This window comes from Pristiophorus japonicus, chromosome 30 (genome assembly GCF_044704955.1).
Source record: "Pristiophorus japonicus isolate sPriJap1 chromosome 30, sPriJap1.hap1, whole genome shotgun sequence".
In the NCBI taxonomy this organism is placed as follows: Eukaryota; Metazoa; Chordata; class Chondrichthyes; family Pristiophoridae; genus Pristiophorus; species Pristiophorus japonicus.
The window spans coordinates 2,687,893-2,702,700 of NC_092006.1; the positions used below are offsets into that span (position 1 = coordinate 2,687,893).

General features: G+C 48.0%; 1 protein-coding gene across 3 annotated transcripts in view; it reads right to left on the bottom strand.

The window, feature by feature from the left end:
- Positions 1-14,808, bottom strand: part of LOC139240150 (regulation of nuclear pre-mRNA domain-containing protein 2-like) — an 86,350-nt gene that overhangs the window by 26,687 nt on the left and 44,855 nt on the right. The window contains exons 3-6 of one of the 3 annotated variants that reach the window (XM_070868534.1): positions 8,368-8,468; positions 4,955-4,993; positions 3,430-3,482; positions 2,049-2,175 (exon numbers count right to left, since the gene is read on the bottom strand). In XM_070868534.1, coding sequence (XP_070724635.1) covers positions 2,049-2,175; positions 3,430-3,482; positions 4,955-4,993; positions 8,368-8,468 — 320 coding nt within the window. Of the gene's footprint in view, positions 1-2,048; positions 2,176-3,429; positions 3,483-4,954; positions 4,994-8,337; positions 8,469-14,808 lie in introns of all 3 variants that reach the window. The other 2 variants (XM_070868533.1, XM_070868532.1) reach the window with 2 other exon arrangements.

Here is a 14,808-nt window from a genome sequence, read left to right on the forward strand (position 1 = left end):
GTGGTGAATCTGTGAAATTCTCTGCCCCAGAGAGCTGCGGAGGCTGGGTCATTGAATATATTTACGGTGGAGATAGACGGATTTTTGAACGATAAGGGAGTGAAGGGTTATGGGGAGTGGGCGGGGAAGTGGAGCTGAGTCCATGATCGGATCAGCCATAATCTCATTGAATGGCAGAGCAGGTTCGAGGGGCCAAATGGCCGACTTCTGCTCCTATTTCTTACGTTCTTATACAAGGCTATTAATTCCAGAATCACTGTACGGAATCCAATTGGAAGTTTGGAAGGGTAAAAGGATGAATGGTCTTTTCTTGACATTATGAAATCTCAATGATGGGTTCAAAATGATTCTAAACAAAAACCACAGGAGTAAAATGCAGGCAGTGTTTACAGATCCTGACTCCCTATATATACACACACAAATTAGATTAAAATCTTGTGAGTGCCCACATTTCTTGTCCGTAAACTGCGCTGTTAGTGACTTTCGGTCATGCGTAAATCAACAGCTTTTCATGCTCCCTGCCCTTATAGCAGTGACTTTACTTTGTCGGCTGTGAGTCGCCCTGAGGTCATGTAAAGTGCTATATGACAGCAAGTTCTTTGCTTAAACAGGTCTCGGGGGCACTGCAATCACAGGCTGCAGTCACTGGGGGGCACTATATCCCACTGTATCCTGACAGCGAGCAGCACTACAGAAGAACTACTCCTTATATATTAACAACTTGTATTTATATAGCGCCTTTAACGTAGTAAAACGTCCCAAGATGCTTCACAGCAATTAGACAAAACAGATAAATTTAACACCGAGCCACCCAAGAAGAAATTACGGCAGATGACCCAAAAGCTTGGTCAAACAGGCAGTTTTTAAGGAGCGTCTGAAAGGAAGAGAGGGAGAGAGGTTTAGGGAGGGAGTTCCAGAGCATGGGACCCAAGCAGCTGAAGGCACGGTCACCGAAGTTTGAGCAGTTTTAATCAGGGATGCTCAAAGAGGGCAGAATTAGAGCGCAGATATATCGGGATGGGGGCTGTGAGGCTAAAGAAGATTACAGAGATAGGGAGGAGCGAGGCTATGGAAGGATTTGTAAACAAGGATGAGAATTTTGAAATCAAAGCATTGCTAAACCGGGAGCCAATGTAGGTCAGCGAGCACAGGGAGTGATGAGTGAGTGGGACTCGGTGCGAGTTAGGACACGGGTCAGCGAGCACAGGGGGTGATGGGTGAACGGGACTCGGTGCGAGTTAAGACACGGGGGTAGCCGAGTTTTGAATGACCTCCAGTTTACGAAAGGTATACCTTGAATAGTGTGTACAGTTTTGGTCTCCTAATCGGAGGAAGCACATTCTTGCTATTGAGGGAGTGCAGCGAAGGTTCACCAGACTGATTCCCGGGATGGCAGGACTGACATATGAGGAGAGACTGGATTGACTAGGCTTATATTCACTGGAATTTAGAAGAATGAGAGGGGATCTCACAGAAACATATGAAATTCTGAGGGATTGGACAGGTTAGATGCAGGAAGAATGTTCCCGATGTTGGGGAAGTCCAGAACCAGGGGACACAGTCTAAGGATAAGGGGTAGGCCATTTAGGACCGAGATGAGGAGAAACTTCTTCACACAGAAAATTGTGAACCTGTGGAATTCTCTACCACAGAAAGTTGTTGAGTCCAGTTCGTTAGATATATTCAAAAGGGAATTAGATGTGTCTCTTACGGCTAAAATAATCAAGGGATATGGAGAGAAAGCAGGAATGGGGTGAATGATCAGCCATGATCATAATGAATGGTGGTGCAGGTCGAAGGGCTGAATGGCCTACTCCTGCACCTATTTTCTTTGGTAGAATGTGGGAGGCCAGCCAGGAGCGGTGCGTTGGAATAGTCACGTCTAGAGGTAACAAAGGCATGGATGAGGGCTTCAGCAGATGAGCCGAGGCAGAAATGGAAAAAGGCACACATGTAGGCAGTGAAACAAATAAGGTTCGAACCTCACCACCCCACAACAAATGTTCTACAAGTAATCAATAGATTCATTAACCGCCTGCTGCAGGTACCTTTCAATCGTTTCAGTGTCTCTGTGCTGCAGACGTCCACGCGGAGGGTCCCAAGTTGCTTCTCCTTGAATTCCCGCTCATCTTCAGCTTGTTTGTACGACCCCAGCTGATCGATCAATGCCTGCGGCTACAGCAGGAAACGCACAGTCATTTTCTGTGAGGTTTGTGATTAAACTCCCACCGTTCCCCAGAACCCGCCCATGGGCTTTCACAAGCAAAGTTGACCGTCATTTTTTTTGGGGGGGGTCGCACAGGCGGGATCTTCAAAATGGCAAAAGCCGGGCCCAGACTTAGCGGGACCTGCACGGTCACGCAGCTTATAAGGAATGTAGTTTATAAGCCAAGGCAAACTGAAACACGCACCTTGTATAGTAAATACTATAAATGTGACTGGGAAATGAAGTACAAGAATGGCAATAATAAAATGCATATAGTTGGGCGAAGGAGAGGCCATTTCTATTTTTTTCTATCTGCTAGCGGGGGCTCAGTGGGTAACTCTCTTATTTGAGTCAGCAGGTTCCAGCCTGACCCCAGAGACTGGAGCACGTAATCTAGGCTGACACTCCCAGTGCGGTACCGAGGGAGCGGCGCGCCGTCGGAGGGGCGGTACTGAGGGAGCGCCGCACTGTCGGAGGGGCGGTACTGAGGGAGCACCGCACTGTCGGAAGGGCGGTACTGAGGGAGCGCCGCACTGTCGGAGGGGCGGTACTGAGGGAGCGCCGCACTGTCGGAGGGGCGGTACTGAGGGAGCGCCGCACTGTCGGAGGGGCGGTACTGAGGGAGTGCCGCACTGTCGGAGGGGCAGTACTGAGGGAGCACCGCACTGTCGGAGGGGCGGTACTGAGGGAGCACCGCACTGTTGGAGGGGCGGTACTGAGGGAGCGCCGCACTGTCGGAGGGGCGGTACTGAGGGAGCGCCGCACTGTCGGAGGGGCGGTACTGAGGGAGCGCCGCACTGTCGGAGGGGCGGTACTGAGGGAGCACCGCACTGTCGGAGGGGGCGGCGCTGAGTGAGCGCCGCACTGTCGGAGGGAAGGTACCGAGGGAGCGGCGCACTGTCGGTGCAGAGGGAGCGGCGCACTGTCGGAGGGAAGGTACCGAGGGAGCTCCGCACTGTCGGAGGGGCGGTGCAGAGGGAGCGCCGCACTGTTGCACTTTAGTGAACGTGTTTTGCAGTGATACGGATCACTGCACCCCTCTGAGGGGAGTTAAACATATAAGATCGATTCTTAATTTCTGCACATTTTTTAAAATGCTGTGGCGTTTGTGCCACATCAAGGTGAGGGACGCCTCTGTGCGGCATCAGAGGGCAGCTGTACCTGTGGAACTCGTACCCCAAGCAGTCGGGAGAGATGGGGGAAGAAAACGCGAGGGCACTCACTCTGAATTCGGCGAGTATCTTGGATTTCACAACGACTCGTGCTTTATTGCTCACTGTAAAGGAAGGGAACACGGAATCAGCGGAGAGCAGTCTCACCAGAGCAGAGCTACCACTAGCAGTTCAGGAATGGTGGGTATGCCAAGTGCAGCACCAGTGTTTATCTTTTGGCGTACAGGTCGTTACACAGCCACTGACTGGTATCCATAGCGAGAAATGCTGGCGACCAAAAATGAGAGCAAAGCGGTACAGTACACAATACTGAAAAAATAGTAGATACACTGCAGCAGTTTTGCATCAGATGTGATTTTAAAAAAATAATAAAATTGGCCAAGTCAGCTCGGTTCCAGTGGTTTGGATGTTATCTGAACCCATTGCAATAGCACTGCTCTGTTAATGACACACCTTTACTATACATACAAAATTTAACACAACACTAGCATCCTGTTGAAGCAGAGGATCTCGGATTTGAGTCCCCCGGACCAAAGTTCGGGGAGTAGTCGGTGTGCTGTAACCGGCCCCCAGCGGATCACGAAGGGGAAAGTTAACCTGGGTCGCTGCATCCGATCACCGCCTGTAGGAAAAGTGTCCGTGTGAGGGCAGGTTCAGACGTGGTAGTGGAGGCCCCACAGATCCCCCCCCTCCCCCAAAGGAATATCCTACCAACACTTATTACCCAGGCTCGTGGATGGGGAATGGCCATTTGGCAGAGGGAGGAGGGGGTTACCAGGGGCACCCATCAAACTGCAACAGACGCCAATAACCGTCGGCAGTGGGATGTCAAAAGACAGCACACATGGAGCAGAGCGTCGCCATTTCTGCTTTATTTCTGTTGACGTACATGTAATGTATGCACCCGAGAGTCTGCTGACAGGTCGGTCGAGCTGTTGAGTTAGGAGTGGCTTAGCCAGTCACGTGACGCTCACAAGAGTCAATAAAACCCCGAGCAGTTGGGTTCGGGGAGATCAACGATGAGGTGTGCGGTTGTGAGCCTGGTGGATGAACTGGTAATGTTCGGTGTGATTGTTAAACCTTTTGTTAATAAACCAACTAGTTCTCAATAGCAATGTGTTGCTGTGAATTCTTCAGCAAAGAACCCACGAAGCAAATACATTACTGTACAGTAGTCAAAACAAAAAACAACACAGTGCGGGAATTGTACTGTTTCCCTTTGGCCTCCGGGAGAGTGGGGCAACGGGACCCCGGGAGAGTGACGACATCTGCAGAGGTTTCCCTACAAAGCTTGAAAAACCAGCATGTTAGACTGACACAGGTGCACGGATATCAGATGGCTGAGCTCAGATCTGAATAGTCAACTCAATATCCACGGCCAAAGGTTATATATATATATATATATATATATATTATATATAGAGGAACAAGTACACTTACAATGTCTGATGTCTAACCTTTGGTTGTAGCGCTGAGAGTGCATGACGACGGTACAAGTATAGTCACAAAAAAGTGAGATTAAATGAGCTGAGATTGTGAACACACCTTTCTCCACTGCCTGAAATTTGTTCCATACCTGTTTTCACTTTAGTAAATTCAGTTGCTTTTCGTCCCGCTAAAATGAATGGAAACAAGTGAAAAAGAGTGAATTTGCTGTCTGCTTAGTCTGAAGGCTTTGTAACAAATTGCTCCAGACTGCAGGGGTGCAAGTGTTTGTCTGGCATTTGTACGCAAGGGAAGCAGTAACTGTTAAAAACATTTTGCACAAAGCACCCGGCCTCATTAAACAGTTTTAACCGGTGAGGACTGCCAGAAATGGGACTCCCCCCCCCCCCCCACAAACTTCCCACTTCGCATTCTCCATTTTTAAATGGATGCCCCTCCCCTGTTGATAGACAGACGCCACGCGCAGGTCGTTGTTCAATTGCTGCTGCCTGTGGGGAAGTGCTTTGTCTCTGCTCGGCACGTGTCCCCAGGACCAAGATCGATAAGTGGGGGGGGGGTTGCAGGCATGAGCCCACTTCCCGCTCGGTCTGCAGTGTAAGGCTCACAACACTGGGCCACCAACCGGTCGGTGGTGCTTGATGTAAACTATTAGCCCATGTGGTTCTATTCTGCTCAAAGCCCCCCCGCAGTCCTATATCCCGGCACGGACACAATGGGCCGAATGGCCTGCTTCAGTGCAGTAAATTCCTATGAATCTATGACATACTCAAACGCCAATATTTTTATTCTTACAACACTTTCAAAAATAAAATGTTTGTTACAATAAGACGCAGGCATGGTTCTCTTACGGCAGGGAGAGACCAGAACGTGCCAGAGGTCTGATCCCATGTCTGGGGTGATTTAGGCAATCTCACTGCAGCAACAGTTATGCGCTAAAGTTGTCCCAAGGCTGTGTGTGTGTGTGGAGAAGTAGGAGGGGAGAAAACCCGCGCCCCATCATCAAACTGCACGTGCGTGGACGCTGGGTGTGCATGGACTCTGATCGGCTGTTGAGTACTCCATGGTCAAATAGCACCTCAACGCTCTCAGTCCAGGCCAGGCAAGGCAAACGGGGAGGTATTGAAGGGCTACTGGGTCAGTGCAGCCTTCCCCCAGCCAGAAACAGCACAGAGAGGATCAAATGAAAACGGCTGAAACACCGCCGGTGTACAAACTGCCCCCTTATTGGTGGCTGCGGTTTCAAAGTAAATTGCATGCCTAGAGAGTGGGGTATTGAACACGCCAGGGCATGCTGCAATCCACAGACAAGCACTGCTGGGAAGATTCGTGACCTGGTGCAGTTTGAAACTTTCCCCACAGTTAAAAATGATCAGAATAGACATCAGTAACTGCCACAATATAAACGCTCCGTTGGCCATTTTAACCACGTCCTCGGGCGGGTCACGGTTGCGTTACCCGTTTTATAACTTGCACTTCCTCGGCCCTTAGTTATATTTGACAAGACTATAAGCCTCCATCTAGTCTACGTGTGTGCTTGGCTTGTGCCAGGCCTTGTATCCTGGAGGTTCCCTGAGCACTCCTGATCCGACTACACAAATAAAACATGTTCTCTATTTTTCCTGCTTGTTTCTCTCTTCCACACGGCAGCTGTTGGTGATTCTGCCATCTCCATTTACTCCCTATCTAGACTCATCTTTTGTTTCTTAACTTGTCCCATTACCATCTCCTTTTGCCTCGCACCATCATCCCTTTTGTCTCTTAATCTCTCCTGCCTTCCACCCGATCACAGAGCTTCCCCCTTTGTTCTTTCCTTCCCTCCCCCCTTTCTCTGCCTCTAACTTTTTCCAGTTCTGACGAAGGGGTCATCGGCCTGAAACGTTAACTCTTTCTCTCTCTCTCCACGGATGCTGCCTGGCCCGCTGAGTATTTCTGTTTTTGCGACAGATAGTAAACGCTCCTTACTTGACTGGCGAGCTGGGGCAGGAATAGAGTTGCTTTAATGCGCTTTCGTGACCACTAGCTATGAGTTTTGCTATTCACTTACTTTTAGCATCCCTCACAAATTTCTTAATTAGCTAAAGCACAAAGAAATGCACGTTTATACAACACTTCACTAAATCGACGGGAAAAAAACTCTCAAACTGTTTGGAGTGTGCATTTTCTGTTTTTATTTCAGATTTCCACAGTATTTTGCTTTGAGAACTACAGGCCAGGTTTCAGACTTACAGCTTAAGAGGTTCTAATGTAGGATAGGTCCAAAGTTGTAAACGGCCGTAAATCCCAGAAAGAGTGTGGTGTGTTACAGAGCCACGCCACAGCATTACTGAAAGGCATGGAACTCGCGACCACAGCTCCCTCCCTAAGAACATAAGAAACTAGGAGCAGGAGTCGGCCAACCTGGCCCCTCGAGCCTGCTCCGCCATTCAATAAGATCATGGCTGATCTGATCCTGGCCTCAACTCCACTTCCCTGCCCACTCCCCATAACCCTTGACCCCTTATCTCTCAAAAAACTGTCTATCTCCACCTTAAATATATTCACTGACCTAGCCTCCACAGCTCTCCGGGGCAGAGAATTCCAAAGATTCATAACCCTCAAATTCTTCCTCATTTCCGTTTTAAATGGGCTACCCCTTATTCTGAGACTATGGCCCCTAGTTCTAGATTCCCCCACGAGGGGAAACATCCTCTCTGCATCTACCCTGTCGAGCTCCCTCAGAATCTTATACGCTTCAATAAGATCACCTCTCATTCCAATGATAGGCCTAACCTTTCTTCATATGACAACCCCTTCATCTCAGGAATCAACCTCGTGAACCTTCTCTGAACTGCCTCCAATGCAAGTATATCCCTCCTTAAATAAGGAGACCAAAACTGTATGCAGTACTCCAGGTGTGGTCTCACCAATACCCTGTACAGTTGTAGCTGGACTTTCTTACTTTTATACTCCATCCCCCTTGCAATAAAGGCCAACATTACATTTGCCTTCCGAATTACTTGCTGTACCTGCATATTAACTTCGCGTTTCATGTACAAGGACCCCCCAGATCCTTCTGTACCGCAGCATTTTTTAATCTCCCCCCATTTAAATAATAATTTGCTTTTTTATTTGTCCTATCAAAGTGGATAACTGCATATTTCCAGAATACAGTATCTTACTGGAACTATGTGCGTGGAAAGCACCTGCTTCTTAAGGCAACTGGACTGACTGCTCACTGGTCCTGAATAGCAACGTATAGCTTCTCTCAAACTGGTAAAACAGCTTGCTTTGCCACGTGGCATGAGGTCACTCGCGCCTTCCAGGGTCATTGGCACCTATCAGCTACCTTGCCTGGGAAGTGGGGCGTTACACGAGATGAGGAGGGATGGAGCGGAAGGAGGAACTATAAACCTATAGCAACGCCCCCCCGGCTGTAAGAAGGAACTTGAATAACTGAGGTGCATTGCCGTTCAGAGCGAGGTTTCCTGCTTAAAAAAAATATATCTTTCAACATTTCTGGAACCAACACCGTACCATCTTTTTTTGGACACGCACTGCGCTCACCAAGAGCAGCTCGCAGGTCCACAATCAATTCCTCCGGGTAGACGCTCCTCTGCTCCCATATTGTGAATATTCGCTCCACCGATTTGCGAATGGAAGGATCCCTAAAGAAAGCCAAAAATTAGTGCTCGTCTGGAACCACCACAGAACATCTGACACGGCTTTATACACTTGGTGACCGATTCCATGTGCTATTTGAGTCTCGTCACAGATTCATCCAGTGTTGTGTCTGAGTTTATGGTATGATGGGGGACAAAGGGATGTCCACATCTTGTTCGTGTGGATCTCACCTGTGCTGCCCCCATTCCCTCAATATTTGAACAGAAGAAATAGGAGGAGTCGGCCATTTGGCCCCTCGAGCCTGCTCCGCCATTCAATAAGATCACGGCTGATCTGATCCTGGCCTCAACGCCACTTCCCTGCCCGCTCCCCATAACCCTTCACTCCCTTATCGTTCAAAAATCTGTCTATCTCCACTTTAAATATATTCAATGACCCAGCCTCCACTGGGGTAGAGAATTCCACAGATTTACAACCCTCTGGGAGAAGAAATTCCTCCCCATCTCAGTTTTAAATGGGCAGCCCCTTACTCTGAGACTATGCCCCCTAGTTCTAGATTCCCCCACGAGGGGAAACATCCTCTCTGCATCTACCCTGTCGAGCCCCCTCATTATCTTATATGTCTCAATAAGATCACCTCTCATTCTTCTAAACTCCAATGAGTATAGGCCCAACCTGCTCCCTTTTCAATATCTCGGCACCGAATGATCTCTCACATCAAATTACTTTCTATTATGCATTTTGCAGCTAAACTAATCCATCAACTCCCTCAAGGTGAGCGGTGCATTCTGACCTCCTCCCTCTCCCCCATTATTACTTCCCCCAAACTCCCTAAAAGGCCCGTTTACCTTTTTCGGCCTTCAGTTCTAAGGAAGGGGACACAATTGAACGTTTAACCCGTCTTCTCTCTTTACAGACGTTGCCTAACCTGCTGTGTATTTCTAGCATTTTCTGCTTTAATTTCAGTACATGTACTGGCCCAATTTTGGCTAACACTGCAAGTTCTTGCATTAAGAATGCAAGACTTGCATTTGCATAGCATCTTTCACAACCACCGGACATCTCAATGCGCTTTACAGCCAATGAAGTACTTTGAGTGTAGTCACTGTTGTAATGTGGGAAACGCGGCAGCCAATTTGTGCACAGCAAGCTCTCAAATAACAGCAATGTGATAATGACCAGACAATCTGTTTTGGTTACGTTGATTGAGGGATAAATATTGGCCAGGACACAGGGAATAACTCCCCCCCTGCTCTTCTTCAAAATAGTGCCGTGGGACTGTTTACGTCCACGAGGGGAGCAGACGTGACCCCAGTTTAACATCTCATCCGAAAGACCGCACCTCCGACATTGCAGCGCTTCTCTGCACTGCACTGGAGTGTCAGCCTAGTTTTATGTGCTCAAGCTCCTGGAGTGGGACTTGAACCCACATCTTTCTGACTCCGAGGCGATTGTGCTGCCCACTGAGCCACAGCTGACATCAAGAAAGAGAATCAGGTCATTCAGGCCCTCGAGCCTGCTCCGCCATTCAATAAGATCATGGCTGAACTTCGACCTCAACTCCACTTTCCCGCCCGATCCTCATACCCCTCGAGTCCAAAAATCTATTGATCTCAGCCTTGAATATACTCAACGACTGAGCTTCCACAGACAGCCCTCTGGGGCAGAGAATTCTAAAGATTCACCACCCTCTGAGTGAATTCTTCCTCATCTCAGTCCTAAATGGCCGAGCCCTTATCCTTAAACGATGACTTCTCTTCAGACTAATTTTCCCCCTTTGAAAAAAAAAGGATAGCAATATCGCGTTGGTTTCTGTCCTGTTTACTCTGAAACAGGCTGCAGGAATTCAGCAAGCTAGCATCTATTTTCAATTGAAAATTGGCTGAGAACTTAGTCACAAAGTTTTGCCAATGTTCGACGGGAGAAGAAAAATGAAGGTTTCCTTGAGCAGTTTACATGTGCGTGCGAGGGTAATAACTGCACCACCGTGGGGCTTTTTGTATGTTTACTGGCACAGCAGCATGCAACTAGAGGCAACTGTAACCAGGACAGGTGCGTCACAAAGCTGATTTTTTTCTGTGGGGAAAAGATCACCTGGACAAACAGTGCTCCAGTACCTACAGAAAAGCCAGAGATTTCTCCCAGCTTAATTCTCGCTTCACCCTGCTTCACCTGACAGCCAAGTCCGTATTTAGGCTTTGGTGTACAGGGAGCAGAGCTCCAACCAATGACACGTTCTGGGAGAGAGTTCCAGGCACAGTACAAGCAGTAGGTGAAACGTCAGCCTGGGACTGCAAGAAATCTTTACATATAGCTACGTTAGGAGGTTGTCAGTGCTTTGTCAGGTGGACACGTTCAGTGGCAATTACCCCAAATTTATCTTCCCAAATATTCTATGTTTGCAATAATTCCCGTCAAGTTGCTTTGGTCATTTTTTGAAGTAATGTGATGCAATTGTGCACAGTTTTAGTCTCCTTATCTAAGGAAGGATATACTTGCCATAGCGAAGGTTCACCAGACTGATTCCTGGGATGGGGGGGGGGATTGTCCTATGAGGAGAGATTAAGGAGACTAGGCCTATATTTCCTAGAGTTTAGAAGATGAGCGGTGATCTCTTTGTAACATACAAAATTCTTACAGGGCTCAACAGGATAGATGCAGGGAGGATGTTTCCCCCGGGCTGGGGAGTGTAGAACCAGGGGTCACAGTCTCAGGATAAGGGGTCCCCCAGAGGGCTGTGGAGGCTCAGTCGTTGAGTATATTCAAGGCTGGGATCGATAGATTTTTGGATATTAAGGAAATCAAGGGATATGGGAATCGGGCGGGAAAGTGGAGTTGAGGTAGAAGATCAGCCGTGATCTCATTGAATGGCTGACTCCTGCTCCTAATTCTTATGGTCTTAATTATATCACTTTCAGTGTTCTATAACTGCCGTGAATTATTGAAATCTATGATTTGACTGGATGCTTCTCCAGATTCAGATCACTGTCTCCAAACTGAACACCTTTTTTTAGGCCTTAACCCTGAAGACTGACAAATGTTACACCCCATTCAAAAGAGGGGAAAGGAGCATGCCAGGAAATGAGGGGCCAGTTATCCCAAGCTGGGTTCTGGGTAAACTTCCAGATACCATTATTGCACAATTGAATTAATGAACATTTAAAGAGAGATGGGCTAATCAGGGACAGTGAGCACAGATTTGTAAAGGACCATTTGACTAATTGCCTTTCTTTTGAGGGAATCAGAGTGTACAGATAAAGGGAAGGCAGTGGATTTTCAGAAGGCATTTTATAAGGAGCTACATTAGACTTTAAAGTTCACAGCATTAGAGGAAATGGCACCGCATGGTAGAGAGATTTATTTTTTATTCGTTCACGGGATATGGGTATCACTGGCATGGCCGGCGTTTATTGCCCCTCCCCAATTGCCCCTTGAGAAGGTGGTGGTGAGCCGCCTTCTTAAACCGCTGCAGTCTGTGTGGTAAAGATGCTCCCACAGCGCTGTTAGGGAGGGAGTTCCAGGATTGTGACCAGCAACGATGAAGAAACGGCCGATATATTTCCAAGTCGGGATGGTGTGACTTGGAGAGGAATGCGGAGGTGGTGGTGTTCCCATGCTGCCCTTGTCCTTCTAGGTGGTAGAGGTCGCTGGTTTGGGAGGTGCTGCCGAAGAAGCCTTGGCGATTTGCTGGATGGGACACACTACAGCCACGGTGTGCCAGTGGTGGAGGGAGTGAATGTTGAAGGTGGTGGGTAACGTGCCCATTAAGCAGGCTGCTTTGTCCTGGATGGTGTCGAGCTTCTTGATTGTTGTTGGAGGTGCAACTCTTCCATCGCACTCCTTTGGGGAGTCAGGAGGTGAGACACTCGCCGCAGAATACCCAGCCTCTGACCTGCTCTTGTTGCCACAGTATTTATGTGGCTGGTCCAGCTAGGGGATAGAAGCTAAAGATGTGCATGTGGCCAGTGGTGGGCCCTGTGGGCGTGTGTTGCAACCGCTCAGCTGCCTATTTATCAAAGTAAGTTTGACACTAGCACAAGAGGAACGATGTACAGGTTGAACCTCCCTTATCCGGAACCCCTCGGGACCTGGCCTCTTCTGGATAAGGGATTTTTTCCGGACGAGGGGTGGTCACGTTAAATTGGATGGTACAGCTACTGAGCAAGGGGATATCGGGCTGGCTGACTTGGTGCTGGGAGTGCGGCAGAGAGATCATTGGGGGGGGGGGGGGTGGATCGCGGGGTCAGACCAGCGATTGCGGGAGTCGGCAGCGAGGAAGGACTTCAATTTGTTCAAGTCAGAGTTCTGCGCATGCGCTACCCAGTGGCTGGGAATGGTTCTGGACGAGGGGTGGTTCTGGATCAGGGAGTTCTGGATAAGGGAGGTTAAACCTGTAGCAGCTTGTTGATGATGATGAAGTTAGTGGGCACGGCAAACTACAAGAAGATTTTAAAGAGGACATGAACAGTTTAGTATAATGGACAACAAGCAGAAGTGTCAACTAATTCCAATAGGAGAGACTAACTGAAAATTCAGGGATGAAATTCCAATACAGGGGGGAAAAAAAGGTGCTGTGATAATTCATTTCTACTATCTTCTGGCTACAGCATTCAGGCTGGTCCTGCTCTTCTCCAATCATTGCAATTATCGCACAGAACAAAGCCATTCAGCTCCTGGTATACCATCTGTCGTAACATTGCTATCTGTACACTGAGCAGGTGCCGTCTCTGCAGCAGGAACTCTCTCAATCTTAGTTATACCATTGTTAAGCTTGGAGTGCACACATGCAGAGACAAACACATTTCTCAAATACAATTCCCACTGAAGATGGCTCATTATTGAAATAACGTTTAATCTCTGTAATCTTTAAAGCCTCATCGTGCAAGGGTTTATTACCAGCTCTCTTCTATTCCCCAATTACATCAAATCACTCATCGCCCTTTTATAGTTCATGATGTGAATGGTTTAAATTTTTTTAACGTTTTTCTTCAAATGAACACAACGCAATGTTGCGGGTCCTTGATCTCCCACCAGAACTCTAACTTCCTTCATTACAACAGTGACTCCCCTTCAAAAGTACTTCATCAGCTGTAAAACGCATTGGGACCGCCTGTGGTGATCTCATTAAAACGTGTAAGACTCTGAAGGGGGATTGACAGGGTAGATGCAGGGAGGCTGTTTTCCCCGGGCTGGGGAATCTAGAACCAGGGGTCACAGTCTCAGGATAAGGGGTCGGCCATTTCGGACTGAGATGAGGAGGAATTTCTTCACTCAGAGGGTGGTGAATCTTTGGAATTCTCTGCCCCAGAGAGCAGTGGAGGCTCAGTCGTTGAGGATATTCAAGGCTGAGATCGATAGATTTTTGGACTCGAGGGATCGGGCAGGAAAGTGGAGTTGAGGTCAAAGATCAGCCATGATCGTATTGAATGGCGGAGCAGGCTCAAGGGGCCTTGTGGCTTCCTCCTGCTCCTAATTCTTACAGAAATGCAAGCTTTCTTTCTTGGGCTTGGGCTGTTAACAGGTCAACATGTTTGTGTCATGACAGAGGCACGCCGAAGCACAGGACTAGCAATTACATGTGCAGCCGTGCATGCTCAGTGCTGAAAGGGTCACAGTGCCGGGTCGAGGCACCCATGCATGCAGAGAACAAGAGTTTGTTTTGGGGGGGGGGGGGGGGGGGGGGAAGCTGCCCACAAGCCGGAATCAGTGAGCTACACAAACATGGTAGGCTGGTGGCACACCTCTCCAAGATCCAGACCCCGCAGTAATGGAAAAGGGCGAGTAACCAGCTTCAAATGTTCCTCCTCAGACATAACCAATGCTTGAAACGTCGACAACTATTAAGACTGCTGGACACATCGTCATTACACTTTCCTGAAATTCCAGTGACATTGCCAGAGTGATACTCGTTAGATTGATGCTCGTTATTTCATTCATGCGTATTTCAACTTGCCATGTACAAGAAAGGCAGTGTGTAATAATAATGCAAGAAACATTGTTGAATCTTAACTGATTTAGTTCAGTAAAATGCACCAATTCCTAAGATACCAGAACTTCCAAAACACCTAGGATTTCAATTTTAAACTATCCCACTTTGACTTCAGTTAAAAATAAAGTCAGTTTGGTTCCCTGTCGTCATACAACATACATTTTCCATTTGCTCTCATTGCGTTCAAATCTCCAGCTTTCTCGAGTCAATAAACTGCCATCACTTCAGTCAAGAAACGACAATTACAGCAAACATGTTTTCAATAAACAGACTGGTGTAAAATATTCAGTAATTGATCCAACTGTAGGGCTGCCAAGTAGAACTGTACAAGGCAGCTGGATTAACATACACAGTTGAAGTCTCGTCTCCCTCGAATTTTCTCTCCTCCTCCCCTA